The sequence below is a fragment of the Calidris pugnax genome, unplaced genomic scaffold, assembly GCF_001431845.1.
Source record: "Calidris pugnax isolate Ruff unplaced genomic scaffold, ASM143184v1 scaffold232, whole genome shotgun sequence".
Classification (NCBI taxonomy): domain Eukaryota; kingdom Metazoa; phylum Chordata; class Aves; order Charadriiformes; family Scolopacidae; genus Calidris; species Calidris pugnax.
The window spans coordinates 317958-341328 of NW_015090956.1; the positions used below are offsets into that span (position 1 = coordinate 317958).

Consider the following 23371-nt stretch of genomic DNA (forward strand, 5'->3'; position numbering starts at 1 on the left):
CCTCCCGCCGCCTCTCGGAGCTCCTGCCGGCCTCCCCGCCTCCTCTCGGCCGCCCTTGGCGGGCCGGGCGGGCGCTCGTCCCCGCTGCCCCTTCCCGCCGCGCCGCGGAGATGGCGTCGGGGCTGCGCGCCGCCGGTTTCCCCCCGTGGAAGCGGCACATCGCGGCGGAGCTGCGGCGGCGGGACCGGCTGCAGCGGCAGGCCTTCGAGGAGATCATCGGGCAGTGTAAGTGGGCGGCGCGGCTCCCCCGGCCGGGCCCAGGCCGAGAGGCGGTTTTCTTCCCCCCTCACCCCAATCTCCCCCTCAGAAAGGGGGAGAAACGCGGTGGTCTAGGGCCTCTGAGGCCTCGCGTGTGTCATTTTCAAAAGACTAATTGGGAGATGCTTATTGGAACTGAGAAAAGGTGGAGTTTCCACATTACTGAGGAAAATAACTAGTCGCTTCTCTCAGTTCTCTCGCAGGCTAAAGCGGGTTTGTGCTGTGGACAGTGATTGAATGTCTAAATAGTCTGCACAGTTCCCGCTCAGGTCTTTGTGGAATTGAGAACAATAGTGCTATTGACCGTGTCCGTGGTCTTTTGTAAAATTTAGAGCTGCTCAGGGCCCCAGCGTTTTCTGTCCAATGCTGACTCGCTCGTCCCTCCGCTGCTTCAGCTATGGCGGGGTATGGAAACGGGGGTCACCTAATGCTGCTGCGTCTCACGCTGAGATACCCTCTGTTACAGGGAAAGGGGGAGGCAAATAAATCTTGGCAGGACTCTGCAGTGTTGGATACGACCAGTTCTCTGGCAGATCTATTTTCCTTGTTGCTATCAGCTGAGGGGCTATAAAGAGACTGAACTTTGAACTCCTTCTGTTTTAGCAGATATCGATACGTTTTAGCAGCTTCTCTATTAAACTTTCGTAAGACCAGTCCCCTGCAGCATCTGGACTAATGAGAAATTATTGGAGTTGTAGCTGAATACTGCCTTAGCCTGCTGGCATCAAAGAGGAGCACGCATTAATGTGGTGGAGACTTACATAATGTTTGGTTGTGTCACAATAATTAAAGATATTAGATCTTAGTTGGTGGGAGAAGAGGGTGGGAATCTGGTTTTGCTTTTTGGTTATCTTCCTAATTGCACTTTTTGCCCTTTCAGATAACAAGCTGCTGGAGAAGTCAGACCTTCATGCGGTGCTGGCTGATAAGCTTCAAGCAGAAAAATATGACATGCAAAGCAGACATGAGATCAGGTATTTAAAATTCCTTTTCTGTCAGTCAGCTCTTTGTCATACCCACTGTAACCTAAACCATTTTTTGATGCATTACACAAACAGCTTCTACAGTAACTTGGAGTAAAACAAACTGGGAAATCTGTTGAACTAAAATAAAATAGCAACTAACTCCAAACATGCAATAAAGTTATAATATGTTTGTAGTACACGGTGCAAAAAGATCTGACCAAGTTTTGGACAGAAGGTAATTGATCGCAAACTCAAGGTATGGAAGTGAAACAGAATGAGCTTTTGCTTCTGACCTCTTTGCCTGGTGTTAGTTCCTAATGATTATGATCTGACTCTTGAAATTGTCCAATCTTACAAGCATTGCGGTGCAGCAAGAAACCAGTGTCTTGGTTTCTTTCAATCTGTGTTATCCCATAGCGTGGGGAGAACGGAGGAAGTCGTGGCTGTGAAACGTCAGTCCTAAATAAGTACCATATGCTAAAAAGAATGTTCTGTCTAGCAGGGCCTTTTCAGGAAACTTCCTCTCTAACCTGGGAATAGCACTGTAGTGCTGCAGGCAGGGGTTGTGCTGCTTGTTCTTTTGGCATTTGAATCCAGAGCAAAGCAGTATGCTGGTAGTGTGTCCTTTGTCTGGACAGCATGTAAATCCCAGCAAGTACAGGCTGTTGGGTTCTGCTCGCGGTGGAACTGAAGAAAAGGCAGGGCTGAGTAGCTCAGATTTTTCTACTTCTGTAGGAATTGCATCCTCTGTTGGACCTCTTATTACTATATAATACAGAACTGTATGTGTGTGTCTCATTGCTTTACAAAACAAACACAGTTAAGTCTATCGTGTACTATTACTAATAAGGAAAGAGGAACTGATTTTACAGGAATTGCAGGCAAGATGTCAGCGTTTTGCCGGCAGGCTGGAGTTAACACCTGTGTGAAAGTTCTCAGAAGCTTTCTGATGACTGCACTTGTCTTGAACCACCTTTAGTTTTTGGGAATACTGATTCTGGGTGAACACTCTAAGAGATGAGGCTGGAGTAGGTGAGGATGAGAGGAAATGTACAGAAATAGCATCTTCAAAGTAGATACTAAGCTGAACTCTGATACTGCCTCAGTATATGATAGTTTTTTGAAACAGAATGAATTGCCTGATCCTAGATAGCTGAGTAAAAGTGCTTTTAGTTCCTTTGGGCCAAGGAGGAGTATCTAGTTCTGGCTATAGATGGGTGTGTGGCCAGAGTTACAGGACATGTTGCATACCACCACAGGACTTGGCTTCCTATCTGTTTGGACACAGTTTTTTGGAAATGCAGTGTCTTCTAGTCCAGCATTAGTTCAGTGAGGTATTGTTTGTTGTTTGTTTGTTTGTTGAGAAAAGCATTAAGTTACTGATGTCACTGTGAGACCTTTCAGCTTCTGGACCCATTTTCTGTTTCCCACCGGACTGTTATAACACAGAATGACTGCAGAAGCAGATGTTTGTAATTACCTTGTTCTGTTTGTCTGGTACAATAGTGACGAACTTAAAATTATTACTTTTAAAAGCTGTAACTTATTTAGCTGCTAACTTGCTCAAAGGCTGTGTGTGCAATATGTGTATATGCTTTTAAAAACCTGACTTCTGTTCCTGTCTTGGTGCTTTCAAAGATGTGAGTGATAAACGTTATAATCATAGTTGTTTGAGGGGGTTATATATGTGTTCTTCTGGTGTGTAGAAATTCCAGATTATGTCACAATACCACTGTGTTGTAAAACACAATTAAAAAACACCCCAAAACCTTTACACAGGATGAGGCTAGAACATAGGACAATGGAGAAGCAACTTGTAACACCTGGGACTATAAACCCAAGGGCCTGGGAATATGCTCTTGGTTCCTTGGCTTTTGGTTCTGTGCCCTGTGTTATGCTGTCTCCAGATATGTAGCATCTTCAAGGTCTACCAGCTCCCTCCAAAACAAATTGCAAGTGGCAAAATATTTCTAATTCTTCCAGAATTTGGAGAGTCTACTTTTAAGACTCAATTGTCTTCATGTAAATTTAAGCAAAGGCTAATTATCTTTCATTTGAGTTTTAATTCTGTTTTAGAAATGTACAGAAAGGTGAACTGAGTCCTTAGTAAATTCTGTTTTCCAGTACTATAAAATGGGATTTGGGTTGTTAAGTGTGTTGTGGGGAAGCTGGCTGTGGTTTAGTTTTATGAGTGACCTCTATCTCTGATATAGTGTAGAAAATACAAATGAGTTTGTCCTGGGACTAGCTGGTCAAAGGCACGGGAGCAGATGGATTCTAGTTTGTGACCTCTCTTCTTCCTGTTTCTCAAACTCCAGTCCAGGACATGATGGCACATGGAATGACGCTCAGTTGCAGGAGCTGGCACAGCTGAAGATAAAGCATCAAGAGGAGTTGACAGAGCTACATAAGAAACGTGGCGAGGTTAGAAAGTCCTCCTGTGTCCTGTATTGTTCACACATGGCCCTTTACGAACATGACCTTAATTTTACCAAGCTTAGTCATCATCATTTTTTCCTTACTTCGTGTACAGCCTTTTTAAGCAACCCATGTTGATGATTAAAATAAACCAGAGATGGTTGGTCTTTCAAACTCACAGCCAGAAAATAAGAGCATATGTTTTCAGCATAGCACGATTTTTAAGAAGTGTTTAATTTTGTTTCGTGGATAGATTTTTAACTGTATTCATTAGAGGAGGAAGGAACTGATCCTTTTTAGAGCTAGTCCTACACTGGAAAGGTTTTGAATGAACAGAATGAGAGATGAGGTGGCTGTGTGTGGTTCCGTTTGACTTGCTCGCTTTACAGGACCACCACTAGATAAGAGTGGACAAAAATAAACAGGCACAAGCAAAGGTTGGAAGTGCCATGGTGTTAGCCTGAAAAGGGAGTACGATTCACGTCAATGCAATGGGGAGCCCAGGAGTCCCATTAGTTGGGAGAGTTGGCCCTGGAAGAGAGGAAAATCTATTTTTAATTGTAGCTACAATATGTGAGCTACATGTCTCCTGTAACGGCTGTCCTGGCTGTAACAGGAAGACTTGTTGCTTGGTTGCTGGTATTTGTTTGTTGGTGTACTTAGTTAGCAGTTTTTAGTTTCTGTATTGATTTTTCTCCTACTTAAAAAAATCATTTTTCTTCCTAGTGTGCATTCTGTTTGATGTCACTTTACTAAAGAAACTTTTTGAGGGAAGAGAGTGAGAAAGGACAGTAGCTTTTTGGCAACTCGTTTTTGAAAGGCGATTCCCTGGTTTAACAACCTGTGTGACAGGGGCAGTAAACAGCTCTATATAGAAAGCTGTGAAGGAAAACCTGAAAGTTACACTTCATGCTTGTAATGCTAGATTGGTCTGTACTCTGGCTGCTTGCTGCTCAGTGTGTGATACCCAGCTGACATCCCTGCATTTTGTAATGGAATTTTTTCCTCTCCCTAGTTGGCCCAGTCTGTAATTGATCTGAATAACCAAATGCAGCAGAAGGACAAAGAGATGCAGATGAATGAAGCAAAGTGAGTAGGAACTGTTTCGTCTGTGTGGTTGGTATGAGACCCAGACTTCTGGTTGAGTTATTTATTAGTGTCATAATACTCTCTAGGAGTCCTAGCCATGGGCTGAAAATTCCTTTGTTAGGCATTGTGTGAGTAGCACAAAGAAGATAATATAGGTCCCAAAGGAGATCCTCATTGTTTTGTATATTTTGTTGCTGTTCCAGGATTGCAGAGTATTTGCAAAAGATCTCTGAACTGGAAACTGAGTGCCAGGAATTGCGTAGCAAACTGCAAGATCTTGAGCGCGCTAATCAGACACTGAAAGATGAATATGATGCTCTGCAGATCACCTTCAACGCCTTGGAGGAGAAACTGAGGAAAACAACTGAAGACAACCAGGAGCTGGTCTCACGCTGGATGGCAGAGAAAGCACAAGAAGCCAATCGTTTGAATGCAGAAAATGAAAAGGATTCAAGGTGAGATTGATGACCTCTATTTGATAAACCACTTCCCAATATGTTTTTGAGCACTTATGAGTGCATAGGATAAAACCAGTTTTAGTTTTGATCTGAGATCTCTGTTCTTGCACAACACAATGAGTCCAGAACTTTGTGTTCCTTCTTCTGGCCAACGGAGACGGATGCTTTCTGAAAACAGTCCTGTCTTTTAAATTAATAAAAGATGTTCTTTTGTTTCTTGAGCAACATTTAACTATGGCCTGAAGATCATAAGTCAGATAGAAACTGGGGGGGTTTTGCTGGTACTAGACTTGAACTTCTCTTGTTCATACTACTCTTAGATTTATCCTTTTTTTAATTTAACTAACAAGTGTTTTTTGCATTCTGCTAAAAGGAGCAGCTGTTATGAGACTGAACTAAGTATAACTTGCAAAAATAAGTTTGTATGGGGTTTTTTTCCTTGCAAAATAATAATTTTTCTTATTCTTCTGAATTGCTTCAGCTTCCTTGCCAGCTAACAATACGTGGAGACTAAAAGCTGTAATACAAGTCTCATAGTAATACTTGGCAGTTTAGTATCATCTTTACTAACAAAATCATTGGTTTTGTAAGTTCTTGCACTCCAAGCAAATGTACATTCACATGCATTATAAATGGCTGTAGGGACACTTTGCCTTATTGCCCCATTTGATTGATCCTGTCCTTTGTTATTCACAGCCTCTCCTGCACTGAGTGTCTTGAAAATCAGGATAAAATTAGGGCAGCGGTCCGATTTTTTAAATTTTTTTTAAAAAATCTTATGAAGCCAATCAAAGCTGTGCAGGGTGATCTTTGGAATAGGATTAAGAAAGTTTCTTTTTTTTTAAATAATCTTTCTTCTTCTTAGGAGACGACAAGCCAGGCTGCAGAAGGAGTTAGCAGAAGCTGCCAAAGAACCCCTGCCTGTTGAACCGTAAGCAGTTTTGATTTATGGAGTCTCCTTCATCACTTCATGCTTCAGTTTTATGCAGATGCATGATAAATGGTATCTTTGTTATTTCTAAATTTGGTGATGTAGAGGAGCATTTAAACTTTGGTGTGAAGTCAAAAATGTACAGTAACTCTCCCTACTTGAACTTCCAGAAGAAGGAATTGATGACTAAAAATAGGAGCTTGGACTGTAAGTCCTAACGATGGTTCATAACGTTGAATACATATTCTTATCTCAGCATAAAAACATTTGTTATGTGGTGCCTTTGGTCTTCAAAGTAGTTCTTCAGTCATGAAACAACATATTCTGGAGATGCCCCTGTTTGTAAGTGTTAGACTACAAATACAGTCAAGGATTTCTTGTAGGAGCAGGTACCGAGTTAAGGTGGGTGAAAACACATTGATCACTGCCATACCAGGAGAGATTTATTGAATAAATCTCTAGTCTCTTGTTCTTTTCACTGCTGTGTTTACTCCTGGGTGGTATTTAATCAGCTGAGTGGGCAGTTGATAGTATAGGAGCTTTGCACCAGGTTGATAAGGTTGTTGGCACTTGTGTTAGCCATATCCAGACAAAGCTACACCTGCTGCATTGTTACTGGAAACTGGTGACACAGTCTGCAGAGCACAGTGCCAGCACAGTGTGCAAGCTCTTTCTTGATATCTGTTATTTTTGTTTTAGCATCATGTAATTGCATTAAGTGTCTGTGCTGCATGTCCTTGCACGTGACAGGAGCGATGTGTCTGCTCTGGAATGGAAGAGGGCCCACAGTCTGGGTAGGAAAGGCGTGTGTTAGGGGAGTGTGAAATACAATACAGGTAGCTAGCACAATTTGCTTTGCAATTATTTTTTTCAGAACTGTTTAAATGCTTCAATTCCCTTAGCTCACTGAGGTGGGACTCTCCATGACAAGATTGCTGCTGACCACTGTGTCACAGGCCAGTGGACAGTCCCCAAGCCAGAGGACAGTCTTCCCAGCTGTGATATTCCCAGAATAGTGATAGCCCTTTTGTCCACGCTATCTGATGTAAATACACGCAGAATTTCTTAGAATATTAAACTTTTCAATAAATAATGTTGCACTGAGAGGGGAAACACACGTGCAAAGTCTGTCACCACTTTCCCTCTTAAGCTTCTTCCTCTCAATTATCCAAAAGGAGACCTTCCTATCTTAGAGCTGAGCTCAGAGGCAGCTGGAGCACAACAGCTTGAATATTTTACTTCCTGTTGTGATGGGGATGATGGTCTTGGTGTTTCATAAATCATTTGGCAGGAGACACCAAGAAGTTAAAAAGAAGCCTGTTTAAAAAAAAAAAAATAAATCTAGAAAATAATTGCTTCTGTAAATTACTCAAACTCTGCTTCACAGATGGTTTTGATTCCTTTTAGATTTTGTAATTTTAGAGGGTTTGTGCTGTATAAATTTGTCACTTAAGGAGTGTGCTCTGGTGTTTGTATTCACTTCAAGAATATGCTAAGTTAACATGGAAATTTTTTTTGCTACATACAATTTTAATAGCTCAAACTTTGTTTTTAAAAAAGAAATCTCAGCAGAATTTGATGGTGTTTTATTGAAATACAAGCCTGATACTTTCAGAGTATATATTTTCTATAGCCTTTTAACATATACTGTCCTCCAAAATCTTAGAACGTGAAGTGCAGCTATGTTCTGAAATGAGAGATTAAAACTGGTCCCATCCTCTTAAATTATTTTTCAACTCAGTGTAGGGAATTGGTTTATTCCAACTTACATCCTGAATTTAAACTTCCTGTTCAGTCAAATGGCATCAGGTTGATGGAGTGTGTTTAAAAATAGTTTGTCCTGCAAAATCAGCATTGGAGGAAAAATTCATCGTTGAAGGAAAAAATACAAGACTGTCAGAGCCCATGATGACTAATGGGGAAAAAACCTTGTAGCATTAGCTGAGTAGTTGAACTGGATTAATTGATGGTATATGTCTTGGAATCTCACACTTCTGTTCAGTTGTACGCCAATGATTTAATGAAGTGTACCAAAACATCCCTCCTACCTAATGGAACAACATCTGAAGTACACCAGTATAGAAGGTATCTCAATGTCTTTGTTGTGGATGAAGAAGGAAAATTCAAACTCTTGTCCTTTTTCTTTTTTTAATAATTCCTTCTTTTGGAACAGCAAAAAAGGTGCTGTGAAAAAAGAATAGGATATCACCTGTGTTTGGGGTTGCAGTATCTCATGTTGCATGTGTGGACCTGCCTACCTGCTACTACAGCTAAGTTAACCTAGATGCAGGTTGGGTGCAGACACCAACAGACCCTGGAAGAGCGTTGTCCATTTGTTTCATGTACCTCAGTGGGTGGTTTCCATGGGAAGCTCTGGCTGATTGAAAATGAGGTGTTTTCTCTCATTTCAGCAGGGATGATGACATTGAAGTGCTTGCAGATGAAACCTCTGACACAGCTGAGGAGACTTCCCCAGTGCGAGCCGTCAGCCGAACATCCAGGTTTGTAGCCTGAGACATTTTTGTGTCATGTCACTGAGGAAGAACAAGGGATATAAGAGTTAGAACAATGTTGGGAACGTTATTTACATTTTTTACTTATCTTTAGCTGGAACACAGTTTAGTACTTCCACCAGAGCAGTATGAAACTCATACATGCTGTGTTTTCTGTTACCATGCTCTAGATATGCTCTGTTTTTCCTTTGCTGTTTTAAGTAAATTAAACTAGTGTCTGGAAAAACCTGTGTCTAATCTTAAAAACAAAGGTTTAAAAACAAAATAGACAATAAAATGGGCATTGCAGTGCCTGTTGTATTATATCTTTGTTACTGTACAAGATACCGATGTGACTTTACAAATAGCCATGTGTTTTGGTTTAGCTGAAATGCTGAAAATAATCTTCACCTAGATTAAAGGCATCTTTTTCTTCCTCTAAAATAGCAGTGAGTGGAAAGTAAGAGGTAGTTACATGAGAGCATGGATTAATGTGGTTGAAACTTCAGACTTGGCAGATTGTTATATCTAAATTCAATAATTCAGAAGGTGGAGGTTGAAGGAAACTTACGAATCATGCTCTGAGTTGTAGTTACTGGTGACTTTTGAACTGTTGCCTGCCTTTGGTGTTTTCGGACTGGGTCTGCAGGGGAGGGAGCCTTTCCAGAGACTTGTTGCTATGAAATGTGTTTGTGTTGATCTTTATGTGGAGAAGCTATTCACGAGGTCTAAACCTGTCCTCCCCTCCTTCAGTAAGCGACTCTCCCAGCCAGCTGGAGGCCTTCTGGACTCTATCACTAATATCTTTGGGTAGGTTAGAACACTTTCACCTCTTTTTTTTTTTTTTTTTTTGTATATTGGTTTCAATGTACACCAAAATCTTGGTGATGCAGGGAATACAAACGAATAATTTCAGCTTTTCTTCTAGCTTCTGCCTTTCTTTTTTTTTTTTCTTTTTTTGTTCTCCTCAACTTCCTGTTTCTTCCATCTTGCCGTGTGCTGACCTCTGACCTTTCCCTCCAGTCTGTCTGAGTCTCCCCTTTTGGGACATCAACCTTCTGATGCTGCCAGGTGAAAACGTTATCCGCTCTTAGTCCAGCATGTGAATGTATTCCATTGAAGTAACACGGAACCCAGCTGCATTGCCCTCATTAGATTCCAGATGTTGATGACACTGGCTAGAAACTGTCTACAGTTAGAGAGGCAATGAGCCCCTCTTTGTGGAGAGAATATATGGGGTTTGCTCTTACTTTCCACTGCACTTTGCTCCTTTAATAGGGTTATTTTAAAATAGGTCGTTGGGTTCTGTGCTTAGTACCCAGAGTGGAGCCAGTCCTTCTAGGTCAAGCTCTGCATTATGTGGATGGTCTTTGCTTAAACGGTGCAGCCCCGAGCTTTTGAATGGAGCGTTTTGCTGCAATGGTGTTGGGTCTCTCCCTAGGCATAATGATGGAGTTGCAGTCTCTCCAGCTGAGCTCAGCTGCAGTCACTCCCATGTTTCTCTTTCCTATTAAAAAAAACACCCAAAAGGTCCAAACTGAGGTCAGTAATCAGCTCAGGTAACTTACTGGCATACTGTGACATATATAAAGCCATAAGTGGATGTAGTGTTATATGACAAATGTGACTTTTGAAAGATGGGATAAAAAGAAAGTTAAAAACTCCCCATTTTTTACTCACTGTACAGTGTAGTTTAGTGGCAGGTACAGATCTGGGTGAAGTCAAGAGAAACAGCATTCACTTCTCATTTTAAAATATTTCTACTTTGTTTCATCTCAGGAGGCGTTCTTTGTCCTCGTTTCCTGCTCCCCAGGATAATGTAGAGCCACATCCAGGTGCCAGTAAAGAAGTGAGAGTGCCCACTACTGCCATATGTGTCTTTGTAAGTATAGAGGGAATTCTCAGTTTTATTGTTGCTTTTATGTTCTTCGGAGGAAGTGAATCCTATGTGTGTGGGAACTGATCTCCTGAAACTCTACTAACATCACCAAACAAGAAAGAATTCTTGATTTGGTAATATAGTTCATCCCATTTAATTTGTAGCCCAAATGCTTCTCAGAGCCAACGTGCTTGGTGTCTGTCTTACTGAGGTCGATGATGATGAGTAAAAGGTCTGAGGGCACAGGGGAATTGCACTCCATTACCCTCTTGGCTCCCAGCAGTCCCTGTTCTGTCATGCCATAGTAGAGCTGTGATTGAGGAAGAGACTGCTGACAGTTTGGGATTAATTCAGTTCCAGTTCTCCACAGTGAAGGGAGTTGTGGCACTGAATGTTATCCAATAGAACGCCTTAAGAGGAGCTTGTGGTAGTGGGGTGTCTTCATTTGTTGTGTGTGATCTAAAGTTTTCAAGCTGAGACCTCCTTTATGCATTGTTTCGGCCCCACAAGGCCAACCTTAACTTTCCGTGAAGGACATTGCCTTCTGAATGAAAGGTATTGTGGTAAATTGTCTTGTAACACAGCTACTTGTTTGAACGTTCCTCTTGAGCTTTCTCAGGCACTCCAGTGCTGGATGTGAGTATTTCCTGGGTATGAAATGACTTATTTTTTTTCATTCAGAGTACCAGCATGGCTCACTGCAGCACAGAGGCTTGTGTGCTCCTGGTGTGCCCTGTTACCATCTTCTCTAGTGGAAGCCATGGGGTGGAGGGAATAGCAATGTTACCTTAAGCGAGAATAGGGTCGTAATTGAAGTGACAGCCTGGGGCTGGCTTGAATAGGGAGCATCAGAGGAGGTGTTTGTGGCTGCAGCATGTGTTGCAATCTCTCCCTTCTGCTGTCAAGCACAGTTGATCAACAGACTGGCTAATTTAATCATAAAAGGTATTGCAGGGCTATCTATGTGAGGCTTTCAAGAACCATGTGAGAGATCATGTTGTTTCCACGTCTTCCTTCTGGAGGTGATCTGTGTTAGGTTTTGGCTCCTGTGTTTGGAGCTAAACACTGTTTTAGCTCCTGTGTTTGGTGGGGTGTGAGGACATTTCTAGGTCCAGCAGAGCATTCCAGGAATGAATACAAGGACTCCATGCCAGAGGTTGGGCAGGTACAGGGAGCAGACTGGCCTCACTTCTGGAGAGATGAGTAGAAGAGGCTTGGGAAGGTGGAGGAGGTAGTCCCTTCAGCCATCATTCTTGGGCGTAGTTTCTAGGCTAGGCCTTTGACCAGTTTTGTTCTGAATGGCTCTTCTGCACTTGTAGAAAGATCAGATTTGAAGTGTGATGACCCCTAAATATGAGCTGGCAAATCAAGTTCAAGCAACAAGTTCCAGAGAAATACAAGTTTCCAGGAAAAAATGATTTTGAAAGCCCAGTTACTTAAAAAGGAATGCAGCAAATCAATTAAGAGTGTGGTACTAATACTGTGTGGGTAAGTAGTATAAAGTTGTGCAATTAACAGGGGGGAAAAAAGAAGGAATCTTAACATTCTCATAGGATTTAAAAGGTTAAGAATCTTTATTAATGGGCCGACTCAAACTTCAAAGCTGTGAGCAGGCGGGGGTGTCACTGCACCTGCAGATAAGGAGCCACAGCTTTAGGCCAAGTTCTGTGTGAGAAAAGGTGCTGTTCAAAGTTAAACTTTGCTGGTACTACTAAACTGTGCTGGTACTACTTAATTGCCAAGATAAAGTAGTGTTATCAGCAGTACACTAAATGAATGCAGTTAATCTGTTACGCTGTTTTCTAGCGGATTTTCCTAACCAAAGCCTGGCTTGTGTTCTGTGGTTGCATGAACTGATTGGATCATGTTCCACGGCTGGCTCTAGATGGAGAAATGAAAAGTTAGTTTCCTTCTACAGCATATCACCTGTCCATGCTTGCTGTCCTGTCCTTTCCTTAATCTTCCTCTGGTGTAACTTAAAGGCCTCACCTTATAAAGCCTAAACTTAGGAAGCATTGTAAGGCTTCTGGCAGTTTATTATCACTGTTGAGTCCTTGCTAGTGTTTTTCTTTGTGCTTTTGTTGTTGTTTTTTTTCTTTAGATAAGGATCAACCTTTTTGCTCTGTTTATACACCATCAATCATAGTAGAGTTTCAGTCTGTGGCTTTGTTTCCTATATACTGCTGAAAGATCTACAGCTGTGGTTCTGTATAACCTTTAAGTTTCTGTAGCTTTCTAATCTGTGGTTTTTTGGGTCTGTGCTAATTCCATTTTGGGTGGCTCTTCTGTTCCTCCCACTCCTCAGGATGCACATGATGGGGAGGTGAATGCAGTGCAGTTCAGCCCTGGCTCCCGGTTACTAGCGACAGGAGGCATGGACCGGAGGGTTAAGCTTTGGGAAGTCTTGGGAGGTAAACTTTTTGCTTTGGGGTCTGGTGGGATGGTGAACAAACTCGTATGATAGTTCACTTTGTGCCGGCTTCTGTTCTAATCCACTGCTCAATCTCTGTTCCTCCTTCTCTGTGCAGACAGGTGTGAGCCCAAAGGGTCCCTCTCTGGCAGCAACGCTGGGATTACAAGCATAGAATTTGATAGTGCTGTGAGTATCTGTGCAATATCCACTGTTTGTGATTGGGAATAAATTAATTGAATTCTGTTGTGCTCTGCTATCAGTTTCCATTCTAAGACTTTGAAAAGTTACCTAAGAAATAAATTAAACTACTTAGGAGAGTAACTGCAGATAAAAATTGTACAAAAGATCTTTGTCTGCTGCAGTCTGTAATTCTTGTTTTTGCTTTATGGTTCAGAAGATGATACGCAGCTCAAAGATTGGTTGTTATGGGCTATTATGATAAAATTACAATAAAATATAGTATGTGTTGTCTAAAGTAAGAAATTAGTCTTCAGCTTCCCACTAAAGCTGGCGTAACAGCACAGAAGAAGCAAACACACCAAGGCTTTACTTCTGTGAAGTCTATTTCCATAAGTGCTCTGCTGAGGTCTGTGATGAACAGTAAAAGGTCTGATTATCCGTAGACTGGTACTTCCATGACCTTTTCTCCCAGCAGCATCTCACCAGTCACAGCAGAGTAATGGTGTGACTGGCAGAGTGTATAAGAAGGCACAGAAGAAGCAAACACACCAAGGCTTTACTTCTGTGAAGTCTATTTCCATAAGTGCTCTGCTGAGGTCTGTGATGAACAGTAAAAGGTCTGATTATCCGTAGACTGGTACTTCCATGACCTTTTCTCCCAGCAGCATCTCACCAGTCACAGCAGAGTAATGGTGTGACTGGCAGAGTGTGTGCTGACAGCTTGGGATGTCTTCAGTTCATGTTCACCTGAAGTGTTGGAGACATGACTGGGCTCAGCATCCGACAGTCTTACTTGAAGGAGTTTGGGGTCCTGGATCATTCTAACTGGATGTGTGATCTGACTTTTCTGCTGAGACCTCTCCCCATGCGCAGTGCTTTACTGCAGAGACAGCAGACCAAAGCTGACATCACTTCTTCCATTCTGTCATTCTATGTGCTGAACTTTATTAATGCACACCCAAAAAGATCCTATCTCTGGAGACTGACCAGCTCATTAGAGATTTGCTGGCACTGTTAATTCTGCAGGAGAAACTAGTTCTGATTTTTGGCAAGCTGCTTGAACACATTTGAGGTGAGAACTGCCTGAGGGGGAGGTGCTAATGGGCTTTAAGGATTCAGGAAAGTCCTGAATGAAGCATGAATCATGTGGTGTCCATTCTGTTATGGATGACTTGGAAGAGCCCTAAGCCTAAAGCCATGAACAAGTCAATTTATGTCTTCTTGGAGAGATTTAGGTTTTGGAATCTTGATAGAATCAATGCTAGAATTATAATTAAAATTGCAAGAGTTGGACTAATTCCACTTAGGCCTATCTAAGCAGTGTGGGGGTAGATGATGTAGGGCTTTTTCCCTGTGAAAAATCAAAAAAGAGGGGGTGGAAAAAGCCAAATAGTATAGCACTAGTACGGTTTTAATGATTTTTTGGAAATACTTTTGAGTTTAATTTGTGTATTGACTTGCAGAGGTAGTTTTAAATCAATTTTGTGTTCACAGGGTTCTTACCTCTTAGCAGCTTCGAATGACTTTGCCAGCAGAATCTGGACAGTCGATGACAATCGATTACGGGTGAGTCTCTGGAAGGCAAAGCAGTGCTCAGGCTGGTTCTGTCTGGTATTTTCAATTTTGTCTAATGGGGACATGGTAATTTTGGAAGTTAGGCATTTACAGACACTTTCAATAGTTCTTTATGTTTACAGGATATTTATTTCTCTTAAGGGTCTTCACAGCAAGACCTAAAACACAGTCTCTGCACAGCCTGGCAGGACACTCCATGAAACACAGTAATAGTCTCTGCACAGCCTGGCAGGACACTCCAGTTACTGCATATTTTCACATACAGCCCCCACCACTAGCAGAACCTTACCATGTAAACCAATACACCTTTGCATCCCCCTCTGTGACAATTTAAATGCTTCTTATGGTTTATGGAGAACCATTTCAGTGTTTTAGCCTCAATCCAAGGAACGACTGCTGAAGAAGGGTTTGTGGGAGACAGAGGGACTGCTTTTTTGTTTTAAGTCAGGAGCAGCATTTTTGAAATGGAGTTCTTTGCCTAGTTGTAAAAGCAGCAAGCATAAATGTCCTTGACTTATTCTCAGTGTCTTTTGAAAGATTCCTCCTCTCCTCCCAACTCCTTTGTACTCAGGTTCTCCTTCAGCATGTAGCTCTACTCTAAAGAAGGATTCATCTTACTAAAAGAAAAGTTTCTCTTCAGCTTTTAAAGAGGTTTTTTAATTGTTATTCCTATGTATACTTTTCCTCAACCTCTTATTTTAGGAAGATGCTGCTTTGATGTTCTGAATCTTTTGACATCTCACATGTCAGTTATAACCTGCAGTTGCATTGTCATTCATGGGGTAGTTCTCAGTGTGGAGATGTGGGGTCTCATCTAGGAAAGCAAAGAACAGTTCATTTGCAGCTTCTTTTTGGCTGCAGAGCCTACTACTGGATGTGAATTAAAGCGAGTGAAAGCTTAGCAGACTGTAGATTGCTCACTACAAAATGTTACTTATCCCTGCAAACATCCATCTGGCTTCATGGTATCTTTCTGTAATTTTTTTGGTGACTCCCAGCTTTGGGTGAGTGCATTCACTGTTGACTGAGACAAAATAGTGCATTATTTATTTTGAGTGTACGTGGTGAGGATTTGTCATGGCTTGCACATGAGCAGGAGGCAGTGAAGCTGAAATCATGGTAAATTTTGCCACAAACTCCCTACTTAAATGCAAGTATTTGCATGTAATGACTGTGCAGCAAGAGCAGAGTGAAAGTTTAGATCCTCCTTTCTGGAGTTTGTGTCCTTTCCTAAGACAAAGTGGTCTTTATGGGATGATTCATTCTTTCAGAGTTTGTGTTCTGCATCAGGTTTGTGGTTTTTCCAAACTTTGCTCCCATTCCTTTCCATTCTTCAGGGTTTTTCTTTTATATTTCCCGAGCTCAGATTGCTTTGTGTAATTTGATAGTCCTTTTGAGTATTTAAAAAAAAAAACAAAAAAACAAACCACCCCGTATACCAAAAATTTGTATTTTTTGCAATTCTTACTTCAGTCATTCATTATCTATTTTGTGATTCAGTATGTAAATATTCAGCAATTTGCAGTGAATGTGGTTCTTGTTCTGCTCGGCCCCACAGAAGCCTCCCCCTGGAGTTACAGAAACTGCTGCAGGGAATTTTTCTGAAATCTCTGGTAGTCTCAGCATTTAGACTTAAAGATGTTAATCTCTGACTATAATAGATTATTATTTTTTTCTCCAGGCAATGTAGTAGACATGCAAATTATGGTTTAAGGTTGTCTTGGAGTTGTTAAACAGCAGAACTAGTAAGCTATGAGGAAAGGGAAGCAAGTGGAACTGTGTGATGGATTTTTCACCATGTAAATCTCTCATCCCCAGCACACCCTGACAGGTCACAGCGGTAAAGTCCTCTCAGCCAAGTTCTTGCTGGACAATGCGCGCATTGTTTCGGGAAGTCACGACCGGACCCTCAAGCTCTGGGACCTCCGCAGCAAAGTCTGTAAGGAAACCTAACTTCTGTCTTTTATCCACATTCTGTGCTTCTGCTGAATCTAAATGGAAGTCTGACACCAGGCAGATTTCATTCATCCTTTTGTTAGTCTAAAAAGGCAAAAACCAGCAGCCATGCCATCTTCTGTTGTTATTAAAGTAATTGGTTTCCTTCTGCCTGTTACCTGAAATCAGGATAAGAAATCCTGTGTGTGCAGGAAGCACTGTTAATGCTATTACATGAGCAGCAGCTGTGTTCTTGTGAGTGTTCTTTGTTTACCAGTCTGGGGGTGGGTATTTTAGTCTTTCACTAAAAACTTGGAGCTGGGTCAGAGTTTTTAACCCTGAGCTGGACAGAAATGTCTCCTGGAAACGTACCAAAAACTTCATCTCAAATAAAGGAAATGCCAGGATCCAGATTTTTGCGAGGGAGAAACGCCTTATTTCCTTGGCTTTTCTCCTGTTGATGGCTCTTAAATGTGCTTGCACTGAGAGAAGTTGAGATTCAAGGTTACCTTGATACCTGGACCATGAACATAGGTCAAGGAGACAGTTTTGTGTTGTTTAACAGTAGCAAATTACAGCTGTCTAAATACAAATTGGAAGTAAAGCCGCTGCCATGGGAGCATTTAAAGGGATATTAGCCACAGCAAAGGAGATTGAGAAGGGCAGAAAGGTTGTTGAAGACTTAAATCAGGATTAGTCTAAGACAGAGGTTGTCTGCCCTGTGGTGCTCCTTGGACACTGCTCTGTGTGGCCGCTGCGTGTGTGGCGTGGGGATTATTTTTGTCTCTGTTTTCAGCAGTTTGTACAGTGTAAATTTCAGTGTGTGACCATTGGTTTATCCTTTTTAGGTATAAAAACAGTGTTTGCAGGATCTAGCTGCAATGACATCGTATGTACTGAGCAATGTGTCATGAGTGGACATTTTGATAAGAAAATTCGTTTCTGGGACATCAGGTAAAACTATTGTAAGAGAGTTTTGCTGTCCAAGTATAACCTGAGCTAGGGAACTCCCTGAGCTTGGAAGCCAATGAGACTGTTAGAGGAGTTGCAGAAGGCCATTAAAAGAGACTTTTGTTACTACTATTATACTATTTGGTGGTTTGGGGTTGGAATTTTTTTGGGGGAGATCCCATTTCTTTTCTGAAAAGGCTGTTTGCTTCCTGTAAATACGTTGCAGCGGTCAGCACTTGCCATTCTAGATGGTATTTAGTTTTTCAGAGGGTGGGGTTGTGAGGAAAGTAGTATCTGTCTATTGGCTGGAAACCTTATCAAACTAAGCTAGATCTAGTTGGAAAAGAATCTAAATGTGACAATAAACCAGTAATCCTTTTTCTCCTCTTCTTACACATTGGGAAAATTCAAAGTTTTTCAAACCAAAATTCAGCGGTTTGTCTTCTGGACCCTGATTTACTCTTTCTTTTTTCTTTCTCTCTTTTTCTTTTTTCTTTCTGTCTTTAGGACTGAAAGCATAGTAAAAGAACTGGAGCTGCTGGGAAGAATCACAGCTCTGGACCTGAACTCAGAGCGAACGGAGCTTTTGACCTGTTCCCGTGATGATCTGCTGAAGATCATCGATCTGCGGGTCGGTGCCATCAAGCAGACGTTCAGGTGAGTGTGTTCTCCACAAGAACATTATGAATTCCAGAACTCTGGATTGTGGATTGGCCTCAGTGTTGGAGTGTTGTTCAGCATCTCCACAGAGAGCAGTCTACTAACTTTTTTGCCTATATGGGTAGCAAAATCCTCTAGAGTCTAACAGCAAAGATCTGCTCTGGTGGATCTTATTATTTACATCTTTGAAAAAGATGGGTTGGCTTGGAAGTCTTTGACCTAAAATTAAAAATTTCTTCAGATGTGACTGATAGGAGAATGTAGGAGAAATGTGAGTTGTGATAAAGGGAAACTGGAGCTTATTCTGAACCACATTGAAATCCTTACCATGCTCTTTAGTGAAAACCTGGAATTCCGTCTTTTTAAATGAATTTAAACAATCGTACGATTTTAACTTTTCAGTGCCCAGGGATTCAAATGTGGCTCTGACTGGACGAGAGTTGTGTTCAGGTAAGATCAGATATAAGCAAGAAATCTGATAAATCTTTCCCCAGTAAAAGTGAGTGATTCCTGATGCTTGGCTACGTTGTCCCTGCTTACAGCTCGGAAAGCTGGGGCAGAGTTTGTGATTTGCCCCAGGCTACCCCTTGGTCAGGACAGAGTGCATCTGTAGATGTTGATCTAGTGTTTTGGAAACCACCTGATATCAGGGTTTCACCTCTTAGTGTTAGCAGCTGGTAACACATAACTCTTAAAAGGCTGTTTGGTGCCAAGTTGCTCGCTTAGGAAGTTGCGGGTGGAACGGTGATGTGTGCTGATTAATTGCTGACACGAAATAATTGTTTTCTGCCTTCTGCACCTTCTCTGATCTCACAGCCCTGACGGTAACTATGTGGCTGCTGGTTCAGCTGATGGGGCCCTCTACATTTGGAATGTGCTCACTGGGAAATTGGAGAGGACGCTTGCAAAGCATCACAGGTGAGGGGAAGCTGGCCATGTAATCTGAAGCGGGGGGCCGGGTTGTGAGTCTTGCTGAGCTATGAAAGAATTGTAGTCGCACAGCTTTGCAATTTAGATTGGTGCAGGAGAATTCTTAATATACACATTCTTTGCGGATTCATGGCAATATTCTCTAGATTGAGTTAAAATTAGGTTTGTTATTGTTCAACTTCTTAAACTGAGATATGATTCTACAAAAGTATCTCAAGGGAGGGTTGAAGGAGGAGGGAGCCAGACTCTTTTCAGTGGTTCCCAGTGAGAGGACGAGGGGCAACGGGCACAAGTTGGAACATAAGAGGTTCCACTCAAATATGAGGAGAAACTTCTTCACAGTGAGGGTGACAGAGCCCTGGAACAGGCTGCCCAGGGAGGGTGTGGAGTCCCCTTCTTTGGAGATTTTCAAGACCCGCCTGGATGCTCCTGAGTAACATGCTCTGACAAGCTCTAGGCAATCCTGCTTCAGCAGGGGAGTTGGACTAGATGATCTCTGTGGTCCCTTCCAACTCTAAAATTCAGTGAAAAGTACATTTAGTATATTCTGAAGAAATTGTATCTCTCTTAGGCTTATTAAAAGCCAGAGTCTCTTGAGAGCTGACAAAGTGCTTGTTCTTTGATAGCCAGAGTGCTGTAATATTTCACAGAATCTTAGTGGTTGGAAGGGACCTCTGAGATCGAGTCCAACCACAAAAAAACAAAAAAAAAAACAAACAAAAAAAAAACAAACCCCAAAAAACCAACACCAAACAAATACAAAACACACCACACCAAACGCCCACCAAAAACACCGCACCCACCAACTAAACCCCACACTCAACACCTCACCATAAACCAATAACCTTGGGCACTAGAGCAGGCCCTGAAGAGCCATGTCTACACGTTTCTTAAATACCTCCAGGGATGGTGACTCCACCACCTCCCTGGGCAGGCTGTTCCAGGGCCTGACCACCCTCTCAGTAAAGTAGTTCTTTCTAATATCTAATCTAAATCTCCCCTGCCCCAACTTCAGACCATTTCCTCTGGTCTTGTCGTTCGTCCTTTGGGAGAAGAGGCCAACACCTGCCTCTCTACACCCTCCTTTCAGGGAGTTGTAGAGGGCAATGAGATCTCCCGAGGGCAATGAGGTCTCATTCTGATGTTAAACGCTGTTTTGTGGAATTCAGCTTTTTTGTAAATTTATACCTGGCTTCCATTGCAGTTCTTCTATCAATGCAGTTGCGTGGTCACCAGCGGGTGCCCACGTGGTCAGTGTGGACAAAGGAAACAAGGCTGTCCTGTGGTCGGAATTCTGACTGGCTGGAGGGTGAAAGGCAGAGCGTCCAGCGCCTCCGTGTCTGGTGGTGCTGGTCCGTGGCTGAACAGAATGGAGACCCGAGCCCAGATCCATCCTGAGTTGGGATATTAACAAGCACGTGGGCTTCACTTTCCAGAGGAAAGTTCTAAAGCAACAGAGAAGGAGCCCGAGTCAGAGACTTTTTACGGCCGTAACTGCACTGTGGCACTTGGACTCGGCAAAGGATTAGCTGTTCTGGATGGAGAATGCTACTTAGTCATGCCTTTCCATGCAGTATCTATGCACCCAGTGGAGCTGAAGATACTAGCAGGATTCCTCACCAGACAGCTGTGCCAAAAACCCTGTCACACAAATGTATCTACAGCACTTCGGAGTTGGAACTGTTGGAAGGAAGTTACCATGTTTGCTGGCTTAACACATGTCCTGTCTCCTGGGTTCTGTTCCTGTGGCCTAGTTCAGGAGTGGGGTGAGAAGATCCTGAAACGTGGACGGGTCCTAGGCAGCGTGAACAGCTTTGGAAGAGTCTCTTGTGGCTCCGGCAGCTCTTGCCATCAAGTTATCAGCTCAGTTCAGATCTGCTCTGATCCGGACACAGGTTCTCCAGCGCTGTCCTGTGAACTCCTTGTGTCAGTTTTACCTGTCCTTAGGGCAATGCTCCATCCTTCAGGACGTCTGCACCCTTTTGTTAACATGCCCTTCAACAGCTTGGGTATTGCAAAATAGGAGATTTTTTTAATCTTTTTATTCCACAGGCAGTTTGGTTACTGGGTGTGAGGAGAGAGAAGTTCAACTCCTGTTGTGCTGCTGTGCTGAGGAATGTAGTCCTACTGTGACTTCAGTCCTGGAGTAGAGAAGTTTGGTCCCTTTTTCTGTTCATCCGTCCTGTCCTGGCGGCTGTCAGTAGAACACAGGGGAGCAGTGGGGTTAAAAATCCCAAATCCATTCTTTTGGTGCTGGCAATTCCAGGCCACTTGCCCCCTTCTTGAGCACACGTGCAATACTCCTGTTTGCGCTGGAGCCCTCTCTGTGCTACAGAGCAGTGTCTTGGCTCTGTCCCCATTTAAGCATCCAAAATCCATGATGTGGCTGGGTGCCCATTCAAGCATCCAAAATCCATGATGTGGCTGGGTGGGAGCTGCCCGGTGTAACTTTGTCCAGCTGAATCTTTCCACATCCTCTGGGTCTCGAGACAAGCCACCAGCGGTTTATTGCCTTTTTTATTTGCACTTTATTTTCTTCTTTCTGATAGTGTTTTACTAAGGAAGTGTGTTCTTTGGAGGGGCTGGATTAGGGGGCAGCTGCTACGACGGGCATCTCTCTAAGCTAGCCTTTTGTTCAGACACTTTCTGCAGAGGGGAATTAGAGTATGTGGGGCAAAGTTTTTATTTATTCAGCTGCCCATAAGAACTTGATTGTAAATAAACCTGTGTTCTGCTTTTAAAACCCCACAATGCTCTGATTCATTTATTTGTCTGTCTGTGTGTGCTACCTTATTCTGAATGAGCGAAGAGGGGAACCTGAAATGTGGTTTTTCTTTTTCTGTGCTGTGTTTTCCTGATGAAATGTGGATTTGTGTTCAGCCACGTTGTGGGATTTGGTGTAGAGGGGGAAAGAGGATAATGCTCTTAGCTTGGAGCTGGACATCCCAGACATACAACCTTGCCTTGCCCTGTCTCAGGAATGCTGCCTTGAGACTGAAGGAGGTCTTACCATGTTGAACAAGTGCCTCTGTCCTTGAAAGGCTGATGTTTTGGATAAATTGCTGAATTGAGGACATTGGTATCTGTAGGAAAATAGAAGGCTTTTTCTGTTATGCTACTCTGCCTGCTACCTAGTTATGTTTTTAAGACAGTAATAGGAATTGCACGTTTCTTTAAAAACACAAAAACCCTTGTTGAAGATAATGCTCTGGTTCCTACATCAGAGAAATGAAGCAAACCTTCAGCTCTTTAACGTACAGGTTTCATACATCACTAAGAACCATCATTGACCACCCTCCTGTTTCCATAAGAAAAGAAGCCTTCTCTCCAACTCCTGGAAGTGAGAGCCGTAGCAAAAATGAAAGGATTCCCATTGCCATTCTGCAGCATTTCTAAAGGCAAGATATTTTTCCTTCTGCCTGTTGCTGTGGCAGAAGGTCCTTCTCGAAAAGGCACCTACCAAGAGTCCAGGTGACCTTGGTTACCGCGGAAAAGCAGATCGCTAAACGACAGGTCAGCAGGATGAAAGATTATTGGGAGATTAACGTCATAAAAACTCTGCAGGCTCTGCTGAGGAGGATCAGAATGGGTTTAGGATGTTTATAATTTAGGCTGCTATACTTGTGGTTTTCTACAGCACGGACACAAATCTTGCACAAAGGGCTTTGTTTTCCCTGGTGATGCTGTTATGAAGTAGGTTAATAATACTGGAGAATAATGGCTAGCTCTAAGACCTTAAGCATTTTTAGATTAAAATTCCTTAGGAGCAAGGAGTGTAGGAAATTCTAGTGACCAATTTTAGTTTATTTTGGCTACAGTTTGTTTATTTACTTCTATTGCCCCCTTTTCTGCTTCATCCTGCCGGGGGAAGAAGGCGAAGGTACCTGCTGTGCAGAGGTGGCTGTTGGGCTGTTTCTCTGCTGAAGGTGTCTTTGGGGAGTGGGTGGGCATCTTTCTCCAGACATCAGGGTGCATTAGGAAGCATGTGTTTTGGGGAAGCTGCTTTCATGCTCCCCCAAAGATGTTTGCAATGGGACAACAGGAATGCTCATTCCCCTCCTGAAGGACTCATAATCCTGTGGTGGCAGCAGCACAAACTCATAACAAACCCAGCTTTCTCCTTTGGGCCTTTGCACTCTGTGACTGAATAGAACGTGTCAATTTAGTGGGTTAATTCCTTGGGTCTCTTCCCTACTTCCTCCAACCAGGATCTGGCTTTCCTTCAGGAACATGGGCA

General features: G+C 42.6%; 1 protein-coding gene across 6 annotated transcripts; it reads left to right on the forward strand.

The window, feature by feature from the left end:
- The first annotated feature begins 25 nt into the window (after nt 1–25).
- Nucleotides 26–21521, forward strand: ATG16L1 (autophagy related 16 like 1). Of its 6 annotated transcripts, none has more exons than XM_014952166.1 (19): nt 26–225; nt 1139–1232; nt 3542–3647; nt 4657–4730; nt 4934–5185; nt 6054–6119; nt 8531–8620; nt 9365–9421; nt 9635–9682; nt 10391–10493; nt 12796–12901; nt 13019–13089; nt 14578–14649; nt 16477–16597; nt 17442–17547; nt 18052–18201; nt 18607–18654; nt 19021–19122; nt 20339–21521. In XM_014952166.1, the coding sequence occupies exons 1-19, from the start codon at nt 111–113 to the stop codon at nt 20430–20432; spliced, it is 1875 nt and encodes a 624-aa protein (XP_014807652.1). In that variant the 5' UTR covers nt 26–110; the 3' UTR covers nt 20433–21521. The 6 variants fall into 6 exon arrangements, with proteins under 6 accessions (XP_014807652.1, XP_014807653.1, XP_014807657.1 ...); XM_014952167.1 differs by having other exon boundaries at nt 8534–8620; XM_014952168.1 differs by lacking the exon at nt 9635–9682 and having other exon boundaries at nt 27–225.
- Nucleotides 21522–23371: the final 1850 nt, after the last annotated feature.